Genomic DNA, 26,231 nt, shown 5'->3' with positions numbered 1-26,231 from the left:
ACCAAGCTGGAGTGTTCCAAGACAATAGGTTAGAATGTAGCCGCTACTCAGAGCACAGTGTTCAGTTTCTATACTGCACAGGTGATTTTCTCTTTGAAAGAAAATAGTGACAAGTTTTGCACTCTACCAGCACCATGTGGCTTTGATCACTTCTGTTTCTCTCTGTAAAACATACCGCTCTGATTCCCATGTCTTTTCTAAACATGTGCAATAGCAAAGGGAGAAGAGGAAGCTGGGACCTTTCCCTTTTAGTTCTCTCATTCATCATTCCCTTGCAGTCTCCTCTTCTAGGGGATCATAAACGGGCTCTTCAAGTGCCAAAAATCTCTTATTCATTGAGATATAATGAGTTACCACTTGACATTAATGATCTTATGGTCAAACTTTGTTCAGCACCAGCGGCCTTATCTTAGTGGAGTAGTTTGTGAAGAGGCCTTTAATAATATAGAGCAGCTTATCTCTGAAATGCCACTTATGAAGACACCTTGTAAAATCAATAAGCAGCCACTTCTCAGTGCTGGCTCCTGCTGGCACACCTTTCTGCTTTCCTCCTCCCCTACCCATGTGTCTGTTTTGTTAATTCAGCTACATCCTGCATGGCATTTGAGAACACAGCTTCCTTTTTCCAGGAATAAGTTTTAAAATAAAAACCCCCAAACACATTCACCTCAAGCATTAGTCAGTCTTCAGTATTCTATTGACGAGATCCCAAAAGCCAAGCTTTTCCCCATCTAGAAATCCCAAGTAAACCTATAACCAGAAGTAGTGAAGAGCAAATGTCCTACCAGCATTGACCTCTGATAGACAAAAGAAACACTGTTACAAATCCATACCCTGCTCAGATGAACCATTAATGAAAGATTCTAGAGGCAAAATTCTCGACACCCAGTTTGACCAGCAAGATTTGAAGTCCGATGTGGAAAGGGCTAACTATTGAGGACAGAGCTTGTGGACGGAACATTGCAACTCCAATTTAACATTAATATAATGAAACTTTACCCCTTGGTGTGAGAGTGACATTTGTACTTGGCTTATTTGAAAATGCAATTTGCAGCAAACCTGAATAGGGAAGAAATTATAAGGGGTTAAAATAACTAAATAGGAGCTTTAAAGCAGTACATTTTGTAGGAAGCAGATCCAATCAATTCCTGCCTGATTAAATCTCTCTGCTTCTAACCAGTCATAATTGCCTTTATTGCAGTACTATTAACAGAAATAATTGGAACCATTCAGGGAAGATTTGAGGGTATGTCTACAGTGCAGTGTGTGCCCACATTCTGGCTCACCCACAGGCAGGCACGTGTTAGCTAAGCTTCCACACAAGAAGTTGCACATGCCCCATACCCACGTCCGTTGCAGTTACACGTTTAGTGCTAGGATTCTGGGCATGTATCTCAGCATTCTTAGCATCTTACCAACTGGAACTGCTCTAGGAATTAGTTTGTGGTGTATTGTGGGAGAACTTGTCTGCTCTTCCTGGCTCCCCATGCAGAAGTGGTTTTAGCCTGCCATGTTTAGCTGAGACACTTCTGGCTCTGCACATTACTCACACGGAAGGCATGGATCCAGTGGATGAGCTGCTCCAGCTTGCAGGTGAATCATTTATCCAGCAGGGCAGACATTCAGCAACACTGGATGTCATTTGGGGAGCATTTTCTGAAATGCAGAAGGTGGCTGGACTTAGAGGGTCATTCACAGCAGACTAGACAGACCTGATGAATGCTGTAATTCTTGAGGATTCAACATATGTAGATTGGTGCTTTTGATGCAAAAGAACTGGCACAGTGTGGTGGGGACACATAGTCATGCAGACCTGGGATGACCAACAGTGGCTCCAGAACTTCTGAATGACAAAGCAGACCTTTATGGAGCTGTGCAAGGATCTTGCTCCAATTCTTCAGTGTCAAACCACTTGATTGACGTTGGCCATACCAGTCCAGAAGTGGGTTGCAACTGCCTCCTGGAAGCTGGCTACCCCAGACTGCTATAGGTCATTGATAACCAGTTTGGTGTTGGCAAGTCCGCTGTTGGGGTTGTGTAAATGGAGGTTTGTGAGGTGATTCTCACTGTGGTTTACCTAACAGGTGGTGGGCATAAGAAATGTGCCTGAAATAGTAACTGGCTTTCCCAACTGAAAATGGGGTTTCCCAATTGCACTGGGGCCACTGATGGCAGACGTGTGCCCATAGTTTGCCTGCCAGAAGAACCAAGTGAATATATCAACTGCTAAGGGTTCTATTCCCAGGTTCTACAAGAGACAGATTCTTGGACACCACCGGGGAAAGAGGAGAAATGTCCAGGGTGCCAGGGTGCTAAGACAATCTGGCCTTTACCTGCTGGGTGGAGCAGGGACTTTATTCCCTCCTAATGACATAATTCTCAATGGCGTGTCTGTGCCCACTGTCATTTTTGCGGGTCCCACCTTCCCATTCCTGCCATTGCTCGTGAAACCATCCTCTGATATCAGAAGGCCTGGCAAGAGATGGTGCAGTTACAGATGGTGGTGGAGTGCTCATTTGGCAGGCTGAAGACAAGGTGACGCGGCATGTAAAACTGTATGATAACATGGCTAGTGCCTTCTGTTTTATTGTGGCCTGCTGCACTCTGCACAACACCTGTGAGGATAAAAGCGAGTATTTTCACATAGAGCGATCTTTAAGAAACTTCTGGTTTGCAGGCTAGGTATAGGTAATCAGAAAGTAGACCTGGAATCACTGGGGCTGAGTCCAGACAGGAAAAGGAAGTAAGAGATGCCTTGTTTTCCCACATCCTTGGAAAGGAGGGGGATGTGGATGAGGAGATGTGATGCTGTGATGGAGGCCTGTAATTTGTGTTGGAGAAAGGTCTCTTACCTCTATTGTGGTGCCATGGGGTTCGAAGGGGAACTATCCGCAGCAGCTGCCATTGTCTCTGCAGGCGTTGCCATCCCAGACGAGTCCCCAAGTTGTCGGAAAAAAACAGAGTTCTCACTCTCATGTTGGGTGCAACAAGTCAGATACTTTATTATCTCTAGCAATTGCATGGTGGGAGAGAACTAAACATGTCTCTCGCTAGGTAAACAATCACAGCAGCATTTATACCTTTTGTGACAAAGTTCCTCCTCTACCTTGGTGGGTCCTGCGCTTGCTGACAGATTTGCTCACCTCAGTGATCTTCCCCACAGTCTGGATCAATTCCTCCTGTGTCTGATCAGGAGTTAGGAGGTTTGGGGGGAACCCGGGCCCGCCCTCTACTCCGGGTTCTAGCCCAGGGCCTTGTGGATTGCCGCTGTTTATAGTGCCTCTTGTAACAGCTGCATGACAGTTACAACTCCCTGGGCTACTTCCCCATGGCCTCCTCCAAACACCTTCTTTATCCTCACCACAGGACCTTCCTCCTGGTGTCTGATAACGCTTGTACTCCTTAGTCCTCCAGCAGCACAGCCTCTCACTCTCAGCTCCTTGTGCCTCTTGCTCCCAGCTCCTCACACACACTTCCTCTCCTGTGGCTCCCACCTCCCTGACTGGAGTGAGCTCCTTTTTAAACCCAGGTGCACTGATTAGCCTGCCTTGATTGGCTGCAGGTGTTCTAATCAGCCTGTCTGTCTTAATTGGTTCTAGCAGGTTCCAGATTACTCTAGTGCAGCCCCTGCTCTGGTCACTCAGGGAACAGAAAACTACTTATCCAGTGACGAGTATATTTGCCCTCTACCAGACTCCTGTACCACACTGGTCTGGGTCTGTCACACTTTGTTACATACAATAATGGGCAACAGCTGCATTTTGTTTATACATTGGTCATCCTGATAACTTATTTTTCTCACCTCTGTTTAGTCTACATGCCATACTTATCTAACACAAGGTCACAACAGCTTCTCACACAGTTCTTTCCCACTTGCCTCACACAATCCTTGCTTCTACAAATCTTATGTTATTGGAGTTACAGCTAGCCTGAATCATGCTCACAGAGGGGACTGTTTGCATTGAAGTCCTTGTCCATTCTTTCTCTACTTCCACAACTGTAAACAATTTTTATTGTTATACTCTTATCAATAGGGATCCTAGAAATCCATTTGACACAGAAAACCATGGAATTTACGTTTTTTACAGAGAATCTTTAGTTTTTACATTTTGTGAAAAAATAAAAACATATATTAACTATTAACTACATTTTACTGAAAGTACCAGTGTCACTTATTCAGTGTGCGCAACCTCCCCCTTGTGGTTGATTTTTGAATGCTTTTTAAATTTACATCGCTAAACATATTCCGGTAAACTGCCTCCAGCATATAGAGGTTACCCAATGGTGTATAGGTGTTCATGTTTTAGTGCATCTCAAATTTCACTTCAGCCTCCCAGACTAACTCAGACAGTGAGTAATGTTAATATAAGAGCAATTTTCGCTTCATTTTTGTGCATTAAAAAACAATTTTCTGAAAATACAGAATACAGACAGAAGTATTTGGTATATAAGAAATACAAATTGCAATTCTGTTTATTTTGTTTTATTATAATGATTGAAGGCTCTAGTAGTCTTTGAACTTGCTTTAAAATTGTAAATATATCAATAAAACATTGTGTTCAAATGATACCTATATATATTGTGGCCAAGGAAACAAAAGTTCAGCATTTCATTTTAATTGTGGAAAAACAGAGATTTTTATGTTTTTTTTTAATGGAGGTTGTTTTTTTTAATCACAGATAAATAATATCCCTACCTATCTCAGCCATAGAATCTTTCCACTTTGTTCTCTGGCTTGGGGCCTTTTCTCTGCTTCTCTGCAGAGAGGTATGGGGGAAGGGAATCTCCTTCCTCTTCGCTGTTTATTAATGTCTCTGGTCTCCAACCAGGTTTCTGTGTGAGTCAAACACCTTTTGCCTCCCCTTTACACTCAATGCATAACAGTGCAAAGCCCAGGGGAAACTGAGGCATGCAGAGGAATAAAAAATATATTATCAAAATTTCCACATTCATCACACTCTACTAATGGACAGTCCTATCCACCAGAGTCCTGGCTGGGAGGCTCGGTCCATCTGAGGTGGAAGTACTTGCCAAGGCAGTGAAAGAGTGTTTTTTTGGTCATGGTTAAAAATGGAAATAGTCTCTCACTATATGTTCTGCATCAACACTAGGCTACAGTTTTATCACTTTGGAATGCTTTTATTGCAACTAATGTTGGCCATCCACAGACACATTCTGGTTAGAATTAGATGTGCATTTCATTAACCAGGTTTTAAAAATTTGGGCTTGGCTGAGAGAGGGTGAGGTGTGAAGTCCTAGCAAGGGCAGTGTTACCAGTGTTGGTTGTAACATTGTTTCAGGCCAGAAGATACAAATCTTATGGAGGTCCCAGAATGGAAAAGAGAAGCTGTTTCCCAGACCCGTGCTGGGATTCCATCCATCTAGGCAAAGGAGATTTTTTGGTATCTGCTGATTGAACAGCATATCAGCAAGTGGAGAGGTGTAGTAAATTCTGGACAGCCATAGCAAGTTTACTCTGTCCAGGTATCTGACTGATAGACTAGAGTTTCTGCTGCAGGAAACATTTTCAAGCATCACCTGCAGGTAGTGAAGGAAAATTCAGGTGAACAACAGGATGCCAAACTAGGAAGCAGAGGATTGCTAGCAGCAGAGTGGATTCTCCCCACTTTCCCGCATCCCATCCCAGGCAGCTTCCTGTGAATAGCCAGAACAAAAAGGACCAGCACTGAGGTCCAAAAGGGTCTTTGCCACTTGGTGCAGCCCAAGGGACTTATAAGCCATCGTGTTTGGGACAGTGCTTTACTAGTCAAGGTATAAATCTGTATCATTACATTGATGTGACAGAGTTGTTGTTGAGCAGAATTTGCAAAGATTTGCACTCATGCTCACAAAGCCTGTACTCTTTTAATTGTTTTGCAAGGAATAATTATACAGGTAGTTTGAAAGAGTCACTACTTGTGTGTTTAAATTTAATTTTCTCTGCTTTGCATTCAGGCTGGATCACGCATGAGATCGCCCCCGGTCAATATTATGTCATGACAGACGGTGGGCTCTGTGCTCAGGGTGGCAAGCAGCCAGTCTAGCTCCTCATAGCAGGGGCATGTAGAGTGTGCATTGCCTATCCATCCTGCCATTTGCATCCTTCACCTTGTAGTAGAGTTGCTTCAGGTGCTTGATGCACTTCCCGCACTGCTCACCAGTCTGATGGGTGCCTACCTCCGCCAGCCTCTTCAAAATGGTCTCATAGAAGGGGTTATTTCTGGAGCTCCAGCTGGAATAATGATCCCTGGTATATCTACACCAGAGGTTAACTAGGACCGTGGTGTGCTCCTCCAGCCAGCTAGCAGCATGCTGAGTGGTGGTCCTCCTTGATGCTATTTGGCAGAGCTGGGCTGAACTGTTCAGAAACTAGAGCAGCCTGCGTGGAAAATGAAAGATTAAACCGCAAGCAAGGGTACATGAACCGGCAGATCACTTTGGCATATAGAACATGAGTGGAAAGTGAGTTGCTAGAAGGGTTGGAAACTACAGATACAGGAAGTCCTCGAACTTGTGACACAATTTGTTCCTCAGAATTGCATTGTAAGTCGAAACGTTGCTTTAGCAAAAAGGGTGCAAGGGGTGAATCCTACATCTTTATAGTAATGTCTCTGGTGTCCTGTTAAAAATCTAAACACGGGTAAAACTTGAGGGGAGGGGCGGGAGTCAAATGCGTATCCCATGTGTTCAGCTCCGCCGCATGTGGCATTTCCTGGGGATTAATGGCCTTCAGCACAGTTGAGGCTAGTGATTCGTCTCCATCATTTGTCCACAGAAGAAACCTTGTTGTTTCATGGTGGTGAAGGCTGTGATACAGGAAAGTGCTTAAGATCATAGTTAAAGTTAAGTGTGTGCTTAAGTGCTTTGCTGAGTTGGAGACTGAGTAACCCTTTTCCTAGCCTGCATTATGATTTGGGAGTCATTCGGGTGCTTTAATAACATTCTGCAATCCAACCCTCGGGATATTATCTGTCACAAAATTATATGTAATGACTGTGAAAGCCACCCCCACCCATTCCTGCCGTACTGGCTTAGTATGGATGTCTTCCCTCTCATTGCTGTAGGTTCCCTTTGGAGGTATGTCCGTGCCAGCATGTCACTGTCTGGGTATATGCCCCCTCTCTGTGATCCAAAGGATGGACATCTCTTGATGGATGGAGGTTATATCAACAATCTTCCAGGTATGTTTGTAGATATTTGTTTGGAATTCACCAAGAAGACAGATTGTAAAACTCCATTTGCACAGGCATATGTCAGTGTGTTTACCTTCCAGAACAACTCCATTCTGATCTCTTGGAGGCTAGCAGAGCTGCATTGTCCTCTGGTTACAGGGCCTTTGCTTTGTTGTTATACAGGCTTTTCCAGGACGGCCTCTTGGGATGGAATGTTTCCTTTCAAATAATTTTCCAAAAATATAATGTCAGGCTGATTATTAGACCATATTCCAGTGTGTATTTTTAAAAAAGGGTTGGGGAGGAGCGAAAGAATAAAACTATAAATGTATGGTTGTCTTTTTCCTTGAATCTGCTGGAAGAACAGAGCATAAATATGAACTGATTTCTAAGTATGCAATGATGAAATATTAACTGCTCTTAGTGTCTAAGATTCAGAGCAATATCATTCTTAACAGGAGAATTCACATACCATTACATTCAATGAAAATCAATCTCAAAATCAACCTATTAAAATGTTTTTCTCATTAGCCAGCTGTACATTTTAACACCAAATGAAGCCAGGAATGTTAAATGGTGTGTGTGTTTTTAGTTGTGTTGTCAAATGTTTATGGAAGAGAGGAGGTCAAGAGTTTTTGTCATAATAGCCAGTGCTTTGAAATTTTGTTTTCATAGCACATTTTCCACAAGCAGTGTGCAAATAATTAGAGAGCAGCCTGAGTAAAAGGCCTGGAATCTGAGCAGCCCAATCTGGGAGGGTGGAGGAGGGGGGTGCTTTTAAAAATTCAAACCCAGATCCAAATTTTGCAGGCCCTTATCTCCCTAAAGGGCAGAACTCCAAATGCTCCCACAAATTTGAAAACTTTATTTGCCGTTTGTAGCTTGGGTCTCGCTCTACAAATATGAATTCCTAATCTAGCAATCTTTCCACCAGTCCCTGCTATTCATCTGTACATTATAACAGTGCACAGTGTCTGAAGATGATGTTGAGGATTGGCTCAAGAATGGATGGTGGACTGGATTGTGCAGTCACATAGACCTAGTGAGAGTTCGGTTCTGGTTTGAATTAGCCTCTGAACTGGCCCTACAGAGTTGTGACTGTCACAGTGCATAGCTGTTCAGAGAACCTCATTTATAAGAACATAAGAATGGCCAAAGGTCCATCTAGCCCAGTATCCTGTCTTCCGACAGTGTCCAATGACTGGTGCCCCAGAGGGAATGAACGGACTAGGTAATCATCAAATGATAATCCCGTCACTCATTCCCAGCTTCTGGCAAACAGGCTAGGGACACCATCCCTGCCCATCCTGCCTAATAGCCGTTGATGGACCTATCCTCCATGAACTTATCTAGTTCTTTTTTGAACCCCGATAGAGTCTTGGCCTTCACAACATCCTCTGGCAAAAAGTTCCACAGGTTGACTTTTTGTGTGTGAAGAAATACTTCCTTTTGTTTATTTTAAACCTGCTGTCTATTAATTTCATTTGGTGACCCCTAGTTCTTGTGTTATGAGAAGGAGTAAATAACACTTCCTAATATTCGTTCTCCACACCAGTCATGACTTTATACCCCTCTATCATGTCACCTCCAGTCGTCTCTTTTCCAAGCTGAGAAGTCCCAGTTTTATTAATCTGTCCTCATATGAAAACTATTCCACACCCCTAATCATTTTTGTTGCCCTCTTCTGAACCTTTTCCAATTCAAATATATCTTTTTTTGAAATGGGGTGACTACATCTGCACGCAGTATTCAAGATGTAGGCATACCATGGATTTATGTAGAGGCAATATGATATTTTCTGTCTTATTATCTATCCCTTTCTTAATGATTCCCAACATTCTGTTTGCTTTATTGACTGCCACTGCACATTGAGTGGGTGTTTTCAGAGAACTATCCACAATGACCCCAGGATGTTTCTTGAGTGGTAACAGCTAATTTAGACCCCGTCATTTTATATGCATAGTTGGGATTATGCTTTCCAATATGCATCACTTTGCATTTATCAGCATTGAATTTCATCTGCTATTTTATTGCCTAGTCACCCAGTTTTGCGAGTTTCCTTTGTAACTCAGTTTGCTTTGGACTTAATTATCTTGAGTAGTTTTGTATCATCTTCAGATTTTGCCAAATCGCTGTTTATCCCTTTTTCCAGATCATCTGTGATCTGTATGGTATAGTTGAATAGTATTGGTCCCAGTACAGACCCCTGGGGGACACCAGTGTTTACCTCTCTCCATTGTGAGAACTGACCATTTATTCCTACCTTTTAACCAGTTGCTGATCCATGAGAGGCCCTTCCTTTTAATCCCATGACAGCTTACTTTGCTTAAGAGTCTTTGGTAAGAGACCTTGTCAAAGGCTTTTTTAAAATCTAAATACACTATATCCACTGGATTCCTCTTGTCCACATACTTGTTGACCCCCTCAAAGAATTATAGTAGATTGGTGAGGCATGATTTCCCTTTGCAAAAATGATGGTGACTCTTCCCCAACAAATCATGTTTATCTATGTGTCTGACAATTCTGTTCTTTACTATAGTTTCAACCAATTTGCCCAGTGATTACCAGCCTGTAACTCTCACCTCTGAAGAGTTTTTTAAAAATTGGTGTCACATTAGCTATCCTCCAGTCATCTGGTACAGAAGTTGATTTAAATGATAGGTTACACACCACAGTTAGCAGTTCTGCAATTTCACATTAGAGTTCCCTTAAAACTCCTGGGTAAATATCATCTGGTCCTGGTGACTTATTACTGCTTAGTTAATCAGTCTGGGACAGTTCCTCAGGTTTGTCACCTAGTTCAGGTTTAGGAATCTCCCTCACATCTTCAGCTGTGAAGACCGATGCAAAGAATTCATTTAGTTTCTCTGCAATGGCCTTAACGTCACAGAGTGCTCCTTTAGCATCTTGATCATCCAGTGGCCCCACTGGTTGTTTAAAAGGCTTCTTGCTTCTGATGTACTTGAAAAAATCTTTGCTATTACTTTTTGGGTCTTTCTAATTATATTTTTATACTTCATTTGTCAGAGTTTATGCTCCTTTCTATTTTCCTCACTAGGATTTAACTTCCACTTTTTAAAGGATGCCTTTTTGCCTCTCAGTGCTTCTCTTACTTTCTTGTTTAACCACAGTGGCACTGTGTTGGTCCTCTTGCTATGTTTTTTAATTTGGGATATACATTTAAGTTGAGCCTCTATTATGGTGTCTTTAAAAAGTTTCCATGCAGCTTGCAGGGATTTCACTTTTGGCACTGTAACTTTTAATTTCTGTTTAACTAACTTCCTCTTTTTTGTGTAGTCCCCCTTTCTGAAATTAAATGCTACCTTGTTGGGCTGAGGTGGAGTTTTCCCCACCACAGGGATTTTAGTTTAATTATATTATGGTCCCTATTACCAAGCGGTCCAGCTATATTCACCTCTTGGACCAGATCCTGTGCTCCACTTAGGACTAAATCAAGAATTGCCTCTCCTCTGGTGGGTTCCTGTACCAGCTGCTCCAAGAAAGAGTAATTTAAAGTGTCAAGAAACTTCCTCTCTGCATCCTGTCCTGAGGTGACATGGGCATAGTTGAAATATGGGCATAGTTGAAATCCCTCATTTTTATTTTTATAACCTTTCTAATCTCCCTGAGTATTTCACGGTGACTATCACCATCCTGGTCAGGTGGTTAGTAGTATATCCCTACTGCTATATTCTTATTATTCAAGCATGGAATTACTATCCATAGAGATTCTGGAATTGCTGTCCATAGTTATCCTGGATCTTGAAGTTTTTCTCCTCCCCGCATTTCTCTTTTCTGTGAGTTGCCCAGCACCCCAAGTCCCTCCTTTAGCATCTTCCTAAATTCCTACTCCTTAAACTGTCAGGCTCCTGAATGTCATGGCCAGACCACTCTGTCCCCTCAGGAAGTGGGAAATGCTCCTCCATCCCTTCACCATCACTAATCTGTCCATTTCTAAATCTAAGCAAAATTTTCCTCCTCACTTTCAAAGCTCTTCATGGGCTGATATTCTCCCAACCTCTGACCTATACCAATTTATCTCCCCAGTTGGTCATTCTGCCTTGACCTCTTCTGTGTCCTCTTGCATTTGTGTTGCTTCATTCATGTATCAATCAAGGCAGCTATGCAGCCAGTGATCATGTGGGTGCAAGAAGCTTTGGTGGTGCAATAAGATTGCCTGTGGTGGACCAAAACTGAATATACAGCCAGGCCACCTTAAGGACCTAGCCAGAGATTAATCTGGGTGGTGCTTCATCTGTAAAGAGGACATGTCCCTTTGGGATTTGCTATGATAAGGATGATCCCACAGGCCTTTCTTTTAATGTTCAACATTTGTGTTGGTTTCTGAAAGAAAATTATTAGAATAAATAGGGATTATAGAGAGATAGTCATACCCAGGTACCATACATCACTATGAAGAGTATAATTAGTACAGTATTATTCTGAGGTAAGTAATTCTCCTTGCAAAACATTCATGAATGTCTGTGCTGGAAGCTGTATGAAAAGGAATCCTGTTGGTCTGTCCCATGCTGTGCTTGCGTGGTCTGTTGTGATCCTTGGAAATACATTTTCCTGCTTCCAGTGGCCAGCTCCAGAAAGGTAAGTGCTGTAGAAGAGAGGAGTGATGGGTAATGATGATGTGGCTTTGTTCCCAACAGCGGATGTTGCAAGGTCCATGGGGGCAAAAGTGGTGATAGCAATTGATGTGGGCAGCCGGGATGAAACGGACCTCACTAACTATGGCGACGCTCTGTCTGGCTGGTGGCTGCTGTGGAAGAGATGGAATCCCCTAGTTGAAAAAGTGAAGGTACCGTAAGCTTATGTTAAAATCACAGTGATTTTCAGTAAACAGAAGGGAACTGTCCCACAGTATCTTAGAAACAAGACCGGGAATCGATTGCTCTGTCACCTGCATCTTGGGTTGCAAGATGACATTTGGGGTGTGGGAAAGCTAGGCAAGGTCCCATCATAAAATAAAATACAATGTTGTGGGAGAATTCAGTTGTCTAATTCTGAGGAGAAGCTAGAAGTGGCACTCACACAGCCAAATACCAATCATTTGTTCATCTAAGGAGTCCAACTCCAGCTCTCCACGCAAGAGCGAATTCCTCTGGGGGCTGAGTGGGGGACAATGGCATTACAATATTATTATTATTCGTTATTTGTATTATTGAGGCACCTAGAAACCCTGAAAATGGACCAGGACCTAATTGTGCTTGGTGCTGTACAAGCACAGATACCTCTTCTCCCAAACTGCTCTCTGAATATAAAGAAGAGCCGGTGACCTGGCTTTGATAGGGGTGAAATAGCCCCTCTCCAATTGGAGTGAATTTGGCACAACTAATCTTGATGCAGTTAGGATTTGGCTGCTTTAGAAATGAAAGTGAGTGGCACTTTGTCCTCTTTGCTGTGTTTCTTTGCTGCTGAACATAGGGATTTTTGCATTGGGCAGTAATAATAAATTCTTAGATGTTTGTTTTCATGACAGGCTGCATGAGCTATGGATTTCCTTCCTGGGTGAAGTCAGATCAGCTTGGATTAATGTGTAATTTCCTCCATTTTCCTTCTGGTTCCCTGTGTCCCTGCTGTAATCCTTAGGGTCTCCCGCTTTAGCAGTCCGCCTCCTTGAAAAGGCCTGGTCTAAGGACTGGACAGGATTCCTTTTCAGAGCTCAGTAGTACTGGACTCCCCCAGTGGGTGTCTGTTGTGAGTGATACAGGGTGAGGTTGAACATGCTGCCTCCATACCACACTGGGCTGTTCTCTGTCCCAAGGAACGAGAGGCTATGAAAACGAATCAAAACCAGCTGTCACCTAAAGCAGTGTCTGGCACTAGAAAATCAAGCTGGCTCGTTACTCATCCCCACCCTGAGAGAGCTTTGCACCCCTCCTATGTCATGCTATATATCTCCTTCTAGGTGCCAACCAACTTCTGCTTGAATTGCAGATAGATCTCATTTGTTATATGGAAGCTGAGTCTCTGCCATTGATGACAGATTGGCTGGCAGTCAGCAGTGTTCTCCTGGGGTGGGATGTGACAGCCTCTGCAGATACGCCTGAGTCACTGGAGTGCATTTCTCCATTTTACCGTTGCCAGTTCAGGGCAAGTTGTGCTAATGAAAGTCTTGCAATGCTTTTGATGGCTATCTGGGGCTGATTGGCAGGTGCTGAACATGGCAGAGATCCAGACCCGGCTTGCGTATGTGTGCTGCGTGCGGCAGCTGGAGATGGTCAAGAACAGTGAATATTGTGAATACATTCGCCCACCCATCGACAGATATGGCACCCTGGACTTTGGGAAGTTTGATGAAATCTGTGTAAGTGAATCTTGAGGGTGTAGGGGGCCCCTGATGTAGCTACTTCTGTGCAGCAACAGAGTCCTATGAACACTGCAGCAATACAAACCTAGTGCTAAGGGCTAGTTCTAGGCTCTCTTTTCTTGAGGAACCTGTTCTCAAGAACTAGATTTCTTACTACTTAACTCTCTGTAGGCTATGTACATGTTAGAGCTGAGCAAAGAAGTCACACTGAATAATACCATGGAAAGACATATGGTGAGGAGCTCCGGATAAGAACCTGAACAGAATCATTTAACCTGTTTGTGTAATGCCCATGAGCAGATTGCAACTTCCTCTCCTTATTTTTGCCAGCACCTTTACTCTGAGGATCAGACATGTACTGTTTGCTATAGGTATTTGAAATCTGAGTTGTTTTGTTTAGTTATAATTAGCACATAAGTCACATGGCATTGTTTCTTTTCCCTGGTTGGGTGAGAATAGCTCATAAAGTCAGGGGAGGGTTTGAATAAGCTGGTAGGGCTGTGAATTGTTCAGGCAAAAGGAGCAGAATAGTAGAATGTCTGTGACACGGTTAACATTCCAACACTTCTATTAATATTATGGACCATCTGCACTTCCTTTGCTCCTGATACGGTATCAGCAGAACAAAGCCAATGTCAGTGGAAGGACTATTAATGAAGGGATAGTATAAGGTTCACAGATCTTTGGGGTTTAGTTTTGTCTGTTTGTATATATCATAGAATATCAGGGTTGGAAGGGATCTCAGGAGGTCATCTAGTCCAAGCCCCTGCTCAAAGCAGGACCAATCCCCAGATTTTTACCCCACTTCCCCAAATGGATCCCCTCAAGGATTGAACTCACAACCCTGGGTTTAGCAGGCCAATGCTCAAACCACTGAGCTATCCCTCCCCTCCAGCATGCAAATGTGCAACTGACGATTTTCAGAGAGAAATAATTCAGCAATTTTAAAAGGGTAGAATAAGGTTTCTTTCCTTTCCAGTGGACTGTTGTTTAGTAGCTTATGCTCATTGTCACTGTTATAGAGCTGTACTATTGTTCTCCACCTGCTGCTCGCTAAGATGATACAGTACAGACCCGTTTATGTGCGGATGTCGGGAGTCAAGCTGTCATGACCACATGTTAACGGACTGCAGGTTAAGAGGGTCATGCTGAAAAAAGTGTCTGATTCACTCAGAAAAAAAAACTGTTATTTTCTGCTCTTTCATGCTCGCATTTTTTTTCTTTCTTATGAAGTCTGTCATTTGCCACAGATGAATGATTTCGATATTTTCCGCATTTTGCTCCTCCATAAGTCTTAAAACAGTTTCTACAGCACTAAGGGCTTCTGTGGGCAAAATTTTGACCTTTGCAACGACATTCTCATCATCGTTGTCATTGTCATTGAGGCCTGCGTTGTTAGAATTCTCGCCATCACTTTTGCGGTCTGACGTAGCCTCACAGCCTGTTAATATTTCTTCCTCGGACAGAAATTCTGAAGTCGGGCAATCTTCATCCATTTCCAGCTACTTGGTAATGATTGTCGACAATGTATCCAAACTAAAATCTTTTATCATTTGAAAGAGAAGTTTACCTTTATCCTCTTTTGTCTGTGTGCGTGTTTGTAGGACGTCTTCTTCCAAAAATCCTTCAAAGTCTGGCTCTGAATCAGTGCCACTGCTGGAGTTTTCAGAGCCTGAGACGTCTTTGACAGAAAAGACATCACTGAGATCCTTCATCCTGCAGTTTTCAATGGACTTTTGTTTTACTCTGTCCCAAGCTTTTTTAACTAAATAAATAATTTCCTTCATGTTTAACTGTTTCAGAAATTCGGAAATGCCTGAAGTTGTGCATGACACAATCGCCGAAATCAGCTTCCATCGATAATTATTTTTTAAATTCTGAATAATGCCCTGGTCTAAAGGTTGAATTTTTGATGTTTGTGTTGAATGGTAGGTATAGCACTCGAATTTTTCCATCTCTCGATACTAGTGATTTGGCTGGAGGATGGGCTGGACAATTGTCAAGTAGCAAAAATGCTTTGGCTTTGAGTTGCTTCAACCGCAGATGCTTATGAACAGCTGGAACAAAGCTGTTGTGAAACCAGTTGTCGAAAATGTGTCTTGTCATCCAAGCATTTTTGCTGTTAGCGTATATTGCTGGCAGTTTGATTCTACTGAGGTGATTAAAGCAGCGAGGGTTATGAAAGCGGCCAGTGAGAAAAGGGGTAAGCTTGTGGCTGCCCGTCTTATTACTACAAAAAAGAAGAGTCACATGATCTTTTCTTTTTAAATCCAGCTGTTTTCTGTGTCTCGTAATTAAAGGCTAAAGTCTTATCAGGTAGCAGTTTTGTAAATAAAGCTGTTTCATCACAATTCTAAGGAGGTTCTCCGTGAGAGTCTTCATTTTGTAAAATAGATTTTAACTTGGCGGGAAACACGTTCGCGGCCGATTCATTGGCTGATCGGCTTTCTCCAGAAATCGATACCTGCGCTATGTCATGACACTTTTTAAAACGACTTATAAACCCCTTGCTGGCTTGGAATGATTCATCCCCCGTTAAATTTCCAAATTTTGTCACTTGGGCTTGAAGAATTGGCCCACTTAGCAGCATTCTTTTCAGCTTTCCTGAGCAAACCACATGCACATGGCTTTATCTATTGTGGGTTTTGCTGAATAGCGCACACGTTTTCGCTTAAGCCCCGTGGCAGAATCAATATTTTGTACAAAGCCATTCAGTTTAGATTCAGTTTTTAGCCATCCTCGGAGAGTAGATTCATCAATCCCAATATCTTTTGAAACTTCGGCCTGGGTTTCTCTGCTATTTACTCGATCTGTTGTAGTTAGCTTTTCTTCTACAGTGTAGGAATGCTGACACTTGCCCTCTGCCATTATATTAGGCCTACAGTTAAAATTTTCTAATATCGTATATGTATATATATATCATATATACTGTATTACTATATAACTACACTACTACTGTATATATTATCTCTCTAGCCTGACAATGACTAAGCATGCATGATACGTCTTTACCAATATTGGTAAAGACGTAGAACACATTTCCGCTCCACGCTTCCTGTCGATTTCTATGTCAGTGAGTTAGTGATCAAATCTGTGGTGCTACATAGCAAGTTCCTGTACCATGTGTTAATGAGTCTCGCGTGTTAAATAGGTAGCACTGGGAGGCATGGTGCTACCGCGCTTTAAGCAGATTCGCGCATAAACGGGTCTGTACTGTAGATGTTTCTTACGTGCATGTTCACCCTCATCCATTCCCTTAGTTTGTAAAGACAAGTTGTTCGTTCCACTGCCCCACTTATGTTGGGAAGGATGGAAGCTTAGAGCTGAGCATCATCAGCAAACTGGATTCCTACATGTGCAACACATTTCCTCAGTAATTCTCCTAACACCCTCTTGTACACATTCCACAAGAGAAATGAAATCAGCCCTGCAGGGCCCCACGTGAGAGTCCTCTGGGCAGAAGAGCAATTGTCCCAGACCGTTCTTTCCAACCGTCCAGAGGGGTCTGAACACTCAGCAGCATCCTGTGTCTTTAGATGACCCAATCAAACCTTATGGCCTGTGGTATCAGAATGAGCATGAACATTTCTTTCTTGTTCATTGCCAGGAGAAAATCCTCACCTTGTGCAACCAGTGCAGTTCCTGCTCAAACACCTGACTAACCAGAATGTAGGTAATCTGAGGAGAGCTGAACTTCCCACACCATCTCCTGGATGCGTTGCGAGCTGTTGAGACTGTCAGTGTCAAGTGGTGCTTTATTAACCAGGGGCTGCATGATAGATTTCTCAATCAGGTATCCTGCTACCCGTGGGCAGACTCGCATCACCTCCACCAGCAATGGACCTAGGACTTGCCCTGGTGCTCCCTTCACCAGTCAGGATGGGCATGGATCCAACTGACAAACTGTAGGATGGGGGGGTGAGGAAGAGAATCCAGCCCCTCCAGAGCCTCAGTGAATGAGACTGGCTGACACTGAGAGATGAACAAGCATTGACCCCTCAAACCATTGTTCTCTGTCTGTGGAAGCAGACAGTTGAGGGCCAAGTGAGTGATTTAAAGCCACAAAGTAACTTTATATTCCTCACTATGAGAGAAGCTTGACAGTAGATGATTGGAGGCTGTGCAGATATACCAAGCTGTCATCCTGCTTTAACAGATCTGATGGAGACACATGTCTTGACTTCCTCCACTGGCATACCAGCCAAAAATCCTATGGCTTCACCTGTTGCAGGGTCTCTGTAAACCATGGTGACCTGAGTGGGCATTCATGGGCTACTGGGTCAAAGGTTTTTATTTACCTATTTATTTAGATTTATACAAAAATAAAAAGGGGGTGTCTATCCAACATTTCAGGCACCTCTGCCAAACAAACACAATTAAATTTAATAGTCACTGAGCATATAGTTCCTTGCTGATTCCCCTCAAAAACCCACCTCTGCGGCAGCCCATGCACCCAGATAGGCCTTGCCATATGTCCTGACGGTCATCTGATCCAGGCTGTTTGGGGCAATTCTAAGCAAACACAGAATGTAGGTCATATTGATAGGCTGGGGAAGCAATGACTCTGAACAAGAGTTGGGGGTCATGGTGGATAATCAGCTGAACATGAGCTCTCACTGTAACGCTATGTCCAAAAAAACTAATGGGATTTTTGGGTGCATAAACGGGGGAATCTTGAGCAGGAGTAGAGAAATGATTTTATCTCTATATTTTGCACTGGTGTGTCTGCTGCCGGAATACTGTGACCAGTTCTGGTGTCCACAGTGAGAGAGTTCAGAGAGCAGCCATGTGAATGATTAAAGGATTAGACTTGAGGAGCTCAATCTGTTAGCTTAGCAAAAAGAAGGTTAAGATGTGTCTTGGTTACAGTGTACAGTGCTTAATTGGGGAACACAAATTTGCTAATAGTCTCTTCAGCCTAATAGAAAAATGTCTTAACATGATACAATGGCTGGAAGTTGAAGCTAGACAAATTGGGAGAGGAAATAACCTGTAAAGTTTTGACAGTAAGGGTTGTCAATCACTGGAACGATTACCAAGAATCATGGTGGATTGTCCATAACTGGCAAGTTAAGATAAGATATTTTTCTAAAAGATCTGCTCTAGGAATTATTACGGAGCAGTTCTCTCATCTGTGCTATACAAGAGGTCAGACCAAATGATCACAATGGTCCCTTCTGGCCTTGGAATCTGTAAAACCATTGACAGAATGGTCTGAAGGATGAACAGTATTCTCCCTCTGGCCTGTCCATGATCTCCCAGGCTCCATTCACCTCCAAGGGCAGCCCTCTAAACAGGTCTTTCTTCCCCATCAAGATGTGTCTTGATCCTAGACCACAAGAGTCAATCGTCTGTCTGGGAGGTCCGCTCCCCCATGACCTCCAGTGCCATTCCAGTCACAAGATCCAGAGTGTGACCTACAGAGCTAGAAACATTTGGGGCAGATTATGGTCCCTATGAAACCTTGAGCTGTTCCTGACACTTATTCTGCCTGTCAGTGATAGACCTGGGAATGGAACCCTGGACTCCTAACAACCACTGCTCTAAGCACTAGAATTCAATTCTTCCTGAAGCCTTTTCTGCTGCTTTGTAGGGAAAAGAAGCCGCAAGCTTCGAGAAGACCTTCCCTTGATTCCCTCTTCACCCTCAGTAGCAAGATATCTTCCATAATGATCACATCCAGGGGAAAGTGTGGGGACAGGAATGATTATCAAACCCATCCTACCGTCCTGGCTCTGCTCAAGTGCCCAAGAGCCACGTGCCCAGTGTACAGCAGGATCCGGGAACAGTGATTTCCCCTGCCCCTGCAGCTGCTCACCATTTTGGAGGTCGTGTGGCTCATGTGTGCTTGCCTGGGGTCAGCCAGTCAGAGACAGGTGTGTGAGTACTAGCTGTGTTTTAAAGCACTGAATCAGTGTTGTCTGTGTTGCAAACAATACTGCTTCTGTAAAATGTTGCATTTAAACTTCACAGAGATAACCTTGGGAGGCCATCCTCCCTTATCAGCGGCAAAATGGCTGCGCAGAATTAGAAAGTGTCTAAGAAGAACTAAGGAGGACTTTAGCCGTGAGATTATGATGCTCTCCACCACTGAGAAAAAAGAATTGAAGGTTTGGCAGGACAGCGAGAAAAGGAACTGAAAAGAGAACGCGGCACACCAGAAAGAAGCCACGGCGTGGCTCTTAACAGTTATGGAGCACCAAGCGGACACGCTCCAGGCAATACTAGTTCTTTAAACCGAGCAGCTCCACACCTGCCCTACCTTGCAGCCTCTGTCACAAAACTCTCTCCCATGCACCCACACACACACACTGCCAACACACTGCTATCAACCTCCTGGCTCCACTCTCTTCCCGTAGCATTCCACTCCTCCTTTCTCACAGTCCAGTAGTGTGGACTCCTACTACCCACTGCACTCAACACCCATCCCTCTGCAGTTTGGCCCTGCTGAAGTCCAGCACCCGCTGCATCGTACTCCAAAGGAGAAGGTTGGGTATGATCCCTGGACATACATAAATCTGTAGCCATCCCAGGACCCCTCCTCCTCTTGAGACCTTCCCTTCCTCCATCCCGCTCTCCCCATCCCCCTCCCTGCGGATGATTTTTTTCATCTGACTCTCTCCTCTGGTGGTTGTCTTTCAATACAAGAATTGTGTTGGTTTGAAAGCAATCTTCTTTCTATTAAGTGAAAGCAAAAAGAGCCCTGCAAAGCAACATACAATTATGTTAAAGTCCCTTCTTATATCATGTGCACCAATCACCTCCTAGCATTACAAGCACTTCAATTTTGAGCATAGCAACAAATATTAGTGGCTTTCAGCTTCAAATTGCTGCCTCAAAGCATCCCTGATACTTATGGCCCCACGCTGTGCCCCTCTGATAGCCCTGGTCTCTGGCTGTTCAAACTCAGCCTCCAGACACTGAGCCTCTGGTCCAGCCCTGAGTGAAGCTTTCACCCTTCCCTTCACAAATATTATGGAGTGTACAGCACTCAGCTATAAGCATAGGAATATTATCATCAGCCATGTCCAGCTTCCCATACAGGCATGATTTTTTAACGGCCAAATGCACAGTCCACAGTCATTCTGCACTTGCTTAGCCTGTTGTTGAACCACTCCTTGCTGCTATCAAGTTGTCCTATGTATGGCTTCATGAGCCATGGCATTAAGGGATAGGCAGGGTCTCCCAGGATCACAATAGGCATTTTCCCCTACCCAATCTTCTGATCAGGGAAGAAAGTCCCTGCTTGCAGCTTCTTGAACAGGCCAGTGTTCCGAAAGACGTGTGCGTCATGCACCTTTCCGGACCAGCCTGCGTTAATGTCTGTAAAATGCCCATGGTGATCCACAAGCACCTGGAGAACCATTGAGAAAATACCCCTTGCTATTAATGTACTTGATGGCTAGGTGGTCTGGTGCCAGAATTGGAATGTGTGTGCCATTGATTGCCCCTCCACAGTTAGGGAAGCCCATTTGTTCAAAGCCATCCACAATGTCATGCATGTTGCCCAGAGTCACGGTCTTTCGGAACAGGATGCGATTAATGGCCTTGCACATTTCCATCAACACGACTCCAACGGTCGACTTTCCCACTCCGAACTGGTTAGTGACCGATCTATAGCAGTCTGGAGTAGGCAGCCTCCACAGTGCAATCGCCACACTCTTCTCCAGCAGCAGGGCAGCTCTCACTCTCGTGTCCTTGCGCCGTAGAGCTGGGGGGAGCACATCACACAGTCCCATAAATGTGGCTTTCCTCGTGGCAAAGTTTTGCAGCCACTGCTTTTCATCCCAAACATGCATCCATGATGTGATCCCACCACTTAGTGCTTGTTTCCAGAGCCCAAAAGTGGTGTTCCACTGTGGCAGCATCTCCGTGAATGCCACAAGTAATCTCATGTCATAGCTACAACGCGTGGTGAGATCAACAGCGCACTCCTCTTGCCTTTGTAGTTTAAGGAATAACTCCACTGCCACTCGTGACATGTTGGTCAGTGCGAGCAGCAAATTGGTCTGCAGTGCGGGATCCATTCCTGCAGCCCGAAAGAGGCAGGGCAGGGCAGGGCGCGCAGAACACAAACCATTGAAAGATGGCACCAAATGTGGACAGAAGCGCAGGGATTGCTGGGATCCGAAGCAATGCATCACGGGGCATTGGGACAGGACCTAGAATACCCCACAACGGCTTCTGCTTTCCCACAAGTCTTAGTGGCAGAAGAGGAAGAGATGCTCTGTGGAATAGCTGCCCAGAGTGCACCCCTCCGAAGAGCACCACAAGTGTGAACACACTATTGTGCAGGCAGCTATCAGTGTGAACACACAACAGCAGTTTCCCTTCAGCACTCTGAGCGGTGCTGTAACTTTGCCAGTGTAGATGTGCCCTAAGACTGGAGCTATTTTTATTTGCTTTCATGCTGATGGTATGGGTGCCAAGTTGTCATTCCCAATGCAAATAAGAGTTTTAAAGGGCTGGAAAATGGGGTATATGCATTCGAACTCCCCCAGGCACTTTAGCAGTAGTTGCTCATATCACCTCTAACAGAACCTGAAATTTACATGTAAAAGCAAGAGCCCCTACGTGCTGGTTGGCTTGTATGTATTCATGATTCACATGTACAGGTCATTTGACAGCAGTGCAGATAGTAATTCCTGTGTCAGACCTGGCCCAGCGGAGGAGGCCCATATTAATTAGCTTTGCTGCTATCTTTTCTCATAAAGAGATGTTTGGTTGGTGTCTCCTTATATGCAACAGTCTGATGTGCAGTACTACGCAAAGCCATCGCCAGAAAGATGATTGTAACAAGTGGCCAAAGGTCATGTGAGCTTGCTGATGTAAAATAGCACCTTGCTCCAGTTAATGGCTCCCCATTTTATAGGCTGAGCGTTCAGAGTAACTCAGAGCTGAAGCAGTAGATAACTGCATTGTAAATCCTGGGCCCAGAGGGTAAAGCTGTGTTTAGCACACTGGTTTGTTGAGCAGGTGGCATGAAGCATGGTGTTTGTCCAGTTGTTGTTGTTGATGAGTTTTTATTTCTGATTGTCTCTTTCCAGGAAGTGGGATATCAGCATGGGAAGACAGTATTTAATGTCTGGGGCAGGAGCGGAGTCCTTGACAAGATGTTAAAAGACAGGCAGGAGATCTGCAAATCCAAAACATCGGGTGTAAGTGTTCAGTTTAAAAGTACTCATCTTATTACGTGTTGTCACCCAGCTGCCAGCGTACAGCTGAACAGAGCTCTCTGACCCAGGCATTGCTGTATAATGTGTTGGCTATCAAAAGGGGTGGGATTTCTCATGGACTCTTACTGGGAATATAGGCACATACATTAAAAATGCATTGCAGTAAAGTTAGTTATTCTCAGGGCTGGTCTACACTAAGGGGGAAAATCGATCTTAGATATGCAACTTCAGCTACGTGAATCAATGTCTGCGGGATCAATGTCCGTGGCTCCCCCTGTCGATTCCGCAACTCTGTTCGGGTTGGTGGAGTTACGGAATCGATATAAGCACGTTCGGGGATCGATATATCGCGTCTAGATGAGACGCGATAATCGATCCCCGAGCAATCGATTGCTACCCGCCGATACGGCGAGTAGTGAAGACATACTGTCAGATTTTTAGCATCTTGAGTTATTTTTATCACATTCAGACAATACTCAGTATCCAGGCATCCTTCCTGCTTATCTGATGATGGTTTACTAGACCAGTGACTCTTCTCTGATCAGCTGCATGGTACTCAGCACTCAGGCAGCTGAGCAGGCACCGTTGGCATTTTGAAAGCCTAGCTGTCTGTCGTATCCACTGCTCGGTTGTCATGAATGTAGTATTCAGTCAGTCAGAAATCTTGCATTATGCCCCATGTGTTCAGTCCAGTACCAAAATACCCACATGGCTTATTTCAGGAAAGGAATTTCATGCAACAGGCATCAAAGACTCTGTGAAGGTGTGAGACATTCCCATTGGTGGTAGTTAAAATGCAAGTTTTACTTGTATCACCTTCTCTACACATGCTATCTGCTTCAGCACATCTGTGTAGCCAATGTTTAGGTTGCAGAACTGAGCTGGTCCTGACAAACCTAAGGGTTACTTAGTGTGGCTGAGTTGTTATAACCATATTGAGATTTCCACATAGAGCTGGAGACAGGATTTTTTGTGGCTCATTGGGGAAGGGAATCCGTGTGCTCCAAGATGGGAGTTTCTTTTCTTTCTGAGCTCCCCTCCCTGCCTTCCCCTCCCAACATGCTATAAAAACTCCAGGGTCCAGTGGGCATCAGACGCCTCGGGGCAGGGACCTTGGGCATAGGCATAGTTTGACGTCTATTTGCGGGAAGGGCAGGGGCCAGTGAAGCTCAAGCCAGCTCCACACAGCAGGGTGCAGGGAGAGAGTGACACCTCCACCCCCTGACTCACCTCAGTAGGCCACCCAGCCTGTCTGGGTTGTGGGGGGGCTGCAACGAAAAATTATAATTCAAAGGTGAAGGGCTCAGTGCAAAAAGCTTGAAAATAGCTTAGGGTGCATGGAAGGGGTACCTAGGGGCTGTGTGCAACCATGGGGTAGCTCAGGGTTCAGGGAAGGGGTACCTAGGGGCTGTGTGCAGGGACGGGGGAGCTCAGGGTGGAGGCAGGGTAATTATGGGCTGCGTGCGGGCAGAGGGGTAGCTCAGGGTACAGGGAGGGGTTATCTAGGTTCTGTGTGCAGGGAGCGGGGAGCTCACAGTGTAAAGGAGGGATGAGCTAGGGAGCTGTGTGTGTGCAGGGAGGTAGCTTAGGGTACAGGGAAGGGGTATCTAGGATCTGTGTGTGAGCAGGGAATTTCGGTGGATGCGCGACCGCCGCCATGGTCCTTCATCTGGCGCTCGCCAGACGAAAAGGTTGGGAATCACTGAGCGAGGGGCTGTATGCGGGCAGGGAATTAGCTCAACGTGCAGGGACGGGGTAGCTCAGGGTACAGGGAGGGGGTATCTAGGAGCTGTGCGCGGGCAGGGGGTTAGTTCAGGGTGCAGAGATTGAGTAGCTCAGGGTGCAGGGAGGGGGTAACTAGGAGCTGTGTGCCAGCAGAGGGGTAGCTCAGAGCACAGGGAGGGGGTATCTAGGAGCTGAGTATGGGCAGGGGATAGCTGAGGGAGTAGCTCAGGAGGGAGGGAGGGAGTAGCTGGGGGCTGTATGCAGGCAGGGGTTTAGCTCAGCGTGCAGGGACAGGGTAGCTCAAGGTGCAGGGAGGGAGGTAACTAGGGTCTGTGTGCGGGCAGGGGGTTAGTTCAGGGTGCAGGCAGGGGATAGCTCAGGGTAGAGGGAGGGGGTATCTAGGAGCTGTATTTGGGCAGGGGATTAGCTCAGGGTTCAGGGATTGAGTAGCTCAGGGTGGAGAGAGGGGTAACTAGGGGCTGTGTGTGAGCAGGGGGTTAGTTCAGAGTGCAGGCAGGGGATAGCTCAGGGTAGAGGGAGGGGGTATCTAGGAGCTGTATTTGGGCAGGGGATTGGCTCAGGGTTCAGGGATTGAGTAGCTCAGGGTGGAGAGAGGGGTAACTAGGGGCTGTGTGTGGGCAGGGGGTTAGTTCAGAGTGCAGGCAGGGGATAGCTCAGGGTAGAGGGAGGGGGTATCTAGGAGCTGTATTTGGGCAGGGGATTGGCTCAGGGTTCAGGGATTGAGTAGCTCAGGGTGGAGAGAGGGGTAACTAGGGGCTGTGTGTGGGCAGGGGGTTAGTTCAGGGTGCAGGCAGGGGATAGCTCAGGGTAGAGGGAGGGGGTATCTAGGAGCTGTATTTGGGCAGGGGATTAGCTCAGGGTTCAGGGATTGAGTAGCTCAGGGTGGAGAGAGGGGTAACTAGGGGCTGTGTGTGAGCAGGGGGTTAGTTCAGAGTGCAGGCAGGGGATAGCTCAGGGTAGAGGGAGGGGGTATCTAGGAGCTGTATTTGGGCAGGGGATTGGCTCAGGGTTCAGGGATTGAGTAGCTCAGGGTGGAGAGAGGGGTAACTAGGGGCTGTGTGTGGGCAGGGGGTTAGTTCAGAGTGCAGGCAGGGGATAGCTCAGGGTAGAGGGAGGGGGTATCTAGGAGCTGTATTTGGGCAGGGGATTGGCTCAGGGTTCAGGGATTGAGTAGCTCAGGGTGGAGAGAGGGGTAACTAGGGGCTGTGTGTGGGCAGGGGGTTAGTTCAGGGTGCAGGCAGGGGATAGCTCAGGGTAGAGGGAGGGGGTATCTAGGAGCTGTATTTGGGCAGGGGATTAGCTCAGGGTTCAGGGATTGAGTAGCTCAGGGTGGAGAGAGGGGTAACTAGGGTCTGTGTGCGGGCAGGGGGTTAGTTCAGGGTGCAGGCAGGGGATAGCTCAGGGTAGAGGGAGGGGGTATCTAGGAGCTGTATTTGAGCAGGGGATTAGCTCAGGGTAGAGGGATTGAGTAGCTCAGGGTGGAGACGGGTAACTAGGGGCTGTGTGTGGGCAGGGGGTTAGTTCAGGGTGCAGGCAGGGGATAGCTCAGGGTAGAGGGAGGGGGTATCTAGGAGCTGTATTTGGGCAGGGGATTAGCTCAGGGTTCAGGGATTGAGTAGCTCAGGGTGGAGAGAGGGGTAACTAGGGGCTGTGTGCGGGCAGGGGGTTCAGGGTGCAGGCAGGGGATAGCTCAAGGTAGAGGGAGGGGGTATCTAGGAGCTGTATTTGGGCAGGGGATTAGCTCAGGGTTCAGGGATTAAGTAGCTCAGGGTGGAGAGAGGGGTAACTAGGGGCTGTGTGTGGGCAGGGCAGTTGCTA

General features: G+C 45.4%; 1 protein-coding gene across 6 annotated transcripts in view; it reads left to right on the top strand.

The window, feature by feature from the left end:
* PNPLA7 (patatin like phospholipase domain containing 7) overlaps positions 1-26,231 on the top strand; it is a 415,290-nt gene that overhangs the window by 364,562 nt on the left and 24,497 nt on the right. For 5 of the 6 annotated variants that reach the window (XM_050926465.1, XM_050926462.1, XM_050926460.1 and 2 more), the window contains 4 exons: positions 7,065-7,181; positions 11,831-11,979; positions 13,336-13,488; positions 22,539-22,649. In XM_050926465.1, the coding sequence (XP_050782422.1) occupies positions 7,065-7,181; positions 11,831-11,979; positions 13,336-13,488; positions 22,539-22,649 (530 nt within the window). The remainder of the gene's footprint in view (positions 1-7,064; positions 7,182-11,830; positions 11,980-13,335; positions 13,489-22,538; positions 22,650-26,231) is intronic. The other variant, XM_050926463.1, reaches the window with a different exon arrangement.

The sequence above is a fragment of the Gopherus flavomarginatus genome, chromosome 17 (assembly GCF_025201925.1).
Source record: "Gopherus flavomarginatus isolate rGopFla2 chromosome 17, rGopFla2.mat.asm, whole genome shotgun sequence".
NCBI classification, from domain to species: domain Eukaryota; kingdom Metazoa; phylum Chordata; order Testudines; family Testudinidae; genus Gopherus; species Gopherus flavomarginatus.
Note: the sequence above shows the minus strand (reverse complement) of the source record. Positions and strands in the feature narration are given on the sequence as shown.